Source organism: Zosterops lateralis (genome assembly GCF_965231275.1).
Source record: "Zosterops lateralis genome assembly, chromosome: 4".
NCBI lineage: Eukaryota > Metazoa > Chordata > Aves > Passeriformes > Zosteropidae > Zosterops > Zosterops lateralis.
Window position 1 is genome coordinate 54,431,084 of NC_139765.1, and position 3,872 is coordinate 54,434,955.

Genomic DNA, 3,872 nt, shown 5'->3' on the forward strand with positions numbered 1-3,872 from the left:
TCTTGACATAAAGATCCGGGAATCTTCAGAGATCTGAGAATCAAACTAGCTCAGATGTGATAAAGAGCTTAAACTTGTAAACTGGCAAAAGAAGAGACTCTGCAAAATGCAGGAATGATAGCATTCTCCTGCTAATGAAATTGTCAAGGCCTTTAATAAAGAACAAGTGATGTTTCAGTTAGGATTATGCTATATTAATGGTTTGACAACTATGAGTTTCTGGTTGTACATTAAACCTGTGCATTAAAATGTGACACATAAAGCACCTCCTCTCCCTCTCCAAATCTGTAACAAAAAGAAATCAAGAAAATGTTACCACTGAAACACAATTAAACCTCAGAATTCAGTCCCAAAAGGGTTTGATAAAGATGTGAACCACAGGGTACTCTGACCTGTTTTTTTGGTGTGACTGTCGTACATACAAATACACCTGGAGATGCTAATTCTACCTCTGACTGAGACACTGTCTCATTTACAGCTTCCTAGTATTTTTCTAACTTGACTTGTAGGAGTAGCTTATTTTTTGCTCTTTTGCAATGAGATTACACTGAGGATGGAATCTCTTCTTGGAGGTTCCCGGGCCACGAGTTATATAACAGTACCTCACTGTGGTTTAATGTCTTCTCTGCGGCTCTGTTATCATGGGCTAAATCAATGAATATTTAACAGGGTCAGGACACACTGAAAATAGTTTCCAGCCGGGAAAATCTAAACTGACTGACTGACTGACTGAATGTGTAGTTAGTTAATATTCGGGTACAGATTTATCCTTATTTCTACAAGGTGTCCTAATAGCACAGCTTGATGCGGTAAAAGAAACAAAACCAAACTTTCTCCTTATGCTTCCTGTGGGTTATCTGTGTGTTAAGCATTATTCCTAGTGCTTATGAAAGTTTAGTCCCTTGCCCAGGGTAAACCTGGGCTGCAGCATATATCACTAAAAGTTAATATCGAGCTTTCCTTCACAGGAGGTTTTCGGCTGAGGGTCGCGGTGCTGCGGGCCGAGGAAGCTGCCGCCAGTCGCACCTGTTTGCGGGGCCCGGGGTCCGAGAGCAGGGCCCGGCAGCAGCTCCTGTGGGCGGCTCCTCTCCCCCGCCGAGCCCCGCCGGCCCGCCCCGGGCCGCGCCCTCAAAAAGGGCCGGGGCGGGGGAGCGGCGGGACTCGCTCCCGCTGGGGCGGGGAGGCAGCACCGGGCCCGCACCCCCGGCTGCCCGGGGACCCGCCCGCACCTCGGGCACCGCCGGGGAGCCCGTGTGTGTCCGCACCGCCGGCCCTCGCCGTGACCGCCGCTGCCCCCGAGGGCAGCAGGGCCCGGGGACACCATGACCCTGCTCAAGCTGTCCCTCATGGCCTTCAGCTTCGTCTTCTGGGCCGCGGGGCTGGCCATGCTCATCATCGGGCTCTGGGCCAGGCTGTCTCTGGGCAGTTACCTGGCGCTGTCTGCCAGCGGCTGCCCCAGCGCCCCCGCCATCCTCCTGGCCACGGGCGTCGGGGTCATCGTCTGGGGCTTCCTGGGCTGCTTCGGCGCCGCTACGGAGCACCGGGGGCTCCTGCGGGCCTACGGCGCCTTCCTGGCGGCGGCGCTGGCGGCGGGGCTGGCGGCCGGGCTGTCGGCGCTGCGGTCCCGCCAGGCGCTGGCCCAGGGGCTGCGGGCGGGGCTGCGCCGGGCGCTGCGGGCCTACGGCGAGGACGACGCGGCGGCGGAGGCGCTGGACGCGCTGCAGCGCGCCCTGTCCTGCTGCGGCGTGGAGAGCTACCGCGACTGGCTGGGCTCGCCCTGGGGGCCGGGGCGGAACGGCTCGGTGCCCCTCAGCTGCTGCCGGGCCCGCCGCGCCTGCCAGCGCAGCCCGCCCGACGTGCGCGGCCTGCACCCCGACGGCTGCTTCGACGCCGTGTCCGCCTTCGTCGGCAGAAACATGTCTTATGTCGCCACCGCCGCCCTGGGGCTGGCGCTGCTGCAGCTGGTCGGGATCGTGCTGGCCTGCCTGCTGGCTGCCCGCGTCCCTGCCCGCCCGCTGGGCACCACCGCCCGCTGAGACCCCCCTCCTGCCCCTTGTCCTCTCCAGCGCCCTTCTGTCCCACATAACTGAGTACATCCCACCGGGAAAACTCTCCCTGCATATTCAGCATTTCCACTTGAGCGTCCTCCTCCAGGCTCCGTTCCTCTGGCGCCTGTGTTCGGTGCGCTATGAGCATCTCAGGTCCCCGGGAAGGGAAGGTGTTGGGAAGGTGCCTGCTGGCCTGGCCGTGTGTCCTGCAGGGCAGCGGATCCCCCACTGGAGCCTCTGGACCACTTCTGCCGGGAGCGCGGACAGACATCACTCTCTGGGGCATCTGAGGCGTGGCTGACCGGTTCTCCGGGTGATGTTAACACCAACGCACCGAAATGTGGACCAGGAAAGAGGAGAGGGTCTGGGAGAGCAAGAGAGATGTCTCTTGACATTACACCATGTGAATATTCTTCTGAGACTGGAAAATGATGTTACTGGAAAACTGCTTTAGTGCACGAGGGGCAGGCCTGGTCCGGGGCACCCAGACAGCCGTGCCAGAGCTGACACTGGAGGGACTGTCCAGCATCGCGCATCCCTTTGCCGCAAAGATATCCTGCCTTCGGTGTGAGTGTATTCGAACTGTCCAGCTGCTACGAGCGCTTCCCGCTGTTGGTGTTTCCAATGCCAATTTCTGTCTAAAGGTGGAGCTGTAGCTCCAAGTGTTACTCCCTCCTTCGGGATGTGACTGTCCTCTTAGCCAGTGTCTTGCTGGTTATATGTATCTTTGCAGGGCTGAAAAGACCTAAAACCCCGGTCCCTGTCCTATAGGAAGATGGCAAAAGCTCTAGAATCAGAAATGATGAAGGGTAGCAAGAGGAGGGAAGGGTTCATTGCCCTTCAGAAGTTTGCTTTGGACTTTTACTGTTAATATCAGGATGAATGGAACAGGCTGTTTTGTAGAAGGGTTTCTAAACAACAGTTCTCAGACTCTGACATTTTTCCTCTCTCAAAGGATTTGTCTCTGAAGTGTGCCCCCACCTACATTTTTGAAGTCAGATCTGTATACAGCCTGAGAGTAAATGGAGAAATCCCCAAGCCCTGTCTAGCCCTGGGTGTTTTTAGGGTAGATAGCAATATAAATCTCCAAGATTTTGAGGTTTTTTTTCACAACAGATCTGTGTTTGCATTTAGAGTTTGAGGAAAAGCAAGCCATGCACTTCAAGGGTTCTGAAGTTTCAGAACTTCAGCTTCTTTCCACTTCCTTAAAACCTGTGAACTGTACTTTTACATATTTCTCTACCTCCGAGCACAAAGACAGGCCCACCTTAACCAGCAAACAGGGGAGGAATGAGCTCAGAAAAGAATCAAAGAACCACAAAGGAAGTCTAGAACATGGCATCTCTTAGGAACGTGACTTGCAAAGCTGTGGAGAATGGTCAAATGAGTAAAGAAGATGACTGGTAGCTTCATGGGAGGAGAGGAGAACCTTGGAGGAAAGGCTTTTTTCATATACTAGGTGGCTATTTAGCTGTGATAGTCATGTTCCAGGTTAACAGTGTAGTGTGAACAGTCTTCTCAGTCATTTGGGTATTCATCTGCCTAGGTGAACCCTGGAAATGTGTTTGGAATCTCTCTTTATAGGGAAAACAGTGATTTATTTTTGAGGGCTGATGTTTATTATTTTACAAAATGTATTCTGCATTTTTGCTTGTAAACGTCCCTGTATCTTTTTTTAGTTATGTAGTGAAACTCCTGTTATTTTCTGGAAGTCAAGGTTATGTTGTACAGTTTTAACAATGGGCAAAAAGTATGGTTTATATGGTAAATGGTACTTGAGAAATAAAGTTTAGCAGCTGCTAAGAGCAAAACAGGTCACTGTGT

At 53.2% G+C, this 3,872-nt stretch overlaps 1 protein-coding gene across 1 annotated transcript; it reads left to right on the forward strand.

The window, feature by feature from the left end:
• Positions 1–1,301: 1,301 nt before the first annotated feature.
• Positions 1,302–2,036, forward strand: LOC310908303 (tetraspanin-7-like; the record flags this gene model as incomplete). The annotated part of the gene is made up of 1 exon (XM_083859165.1): positions 1,302–2,036. Exon 1 carries the CDS (start codon positions 1,323–1,325, stop codon positions 2,034–2,036), a length of 714 nt encoding a protein of 237 aa, XP_083715291.1. The 5' UTR covers positions 1,302–1,322.
• Between the last annotated feature and the right edge of the window lie 1,836 nt (positions 2,037–3,872).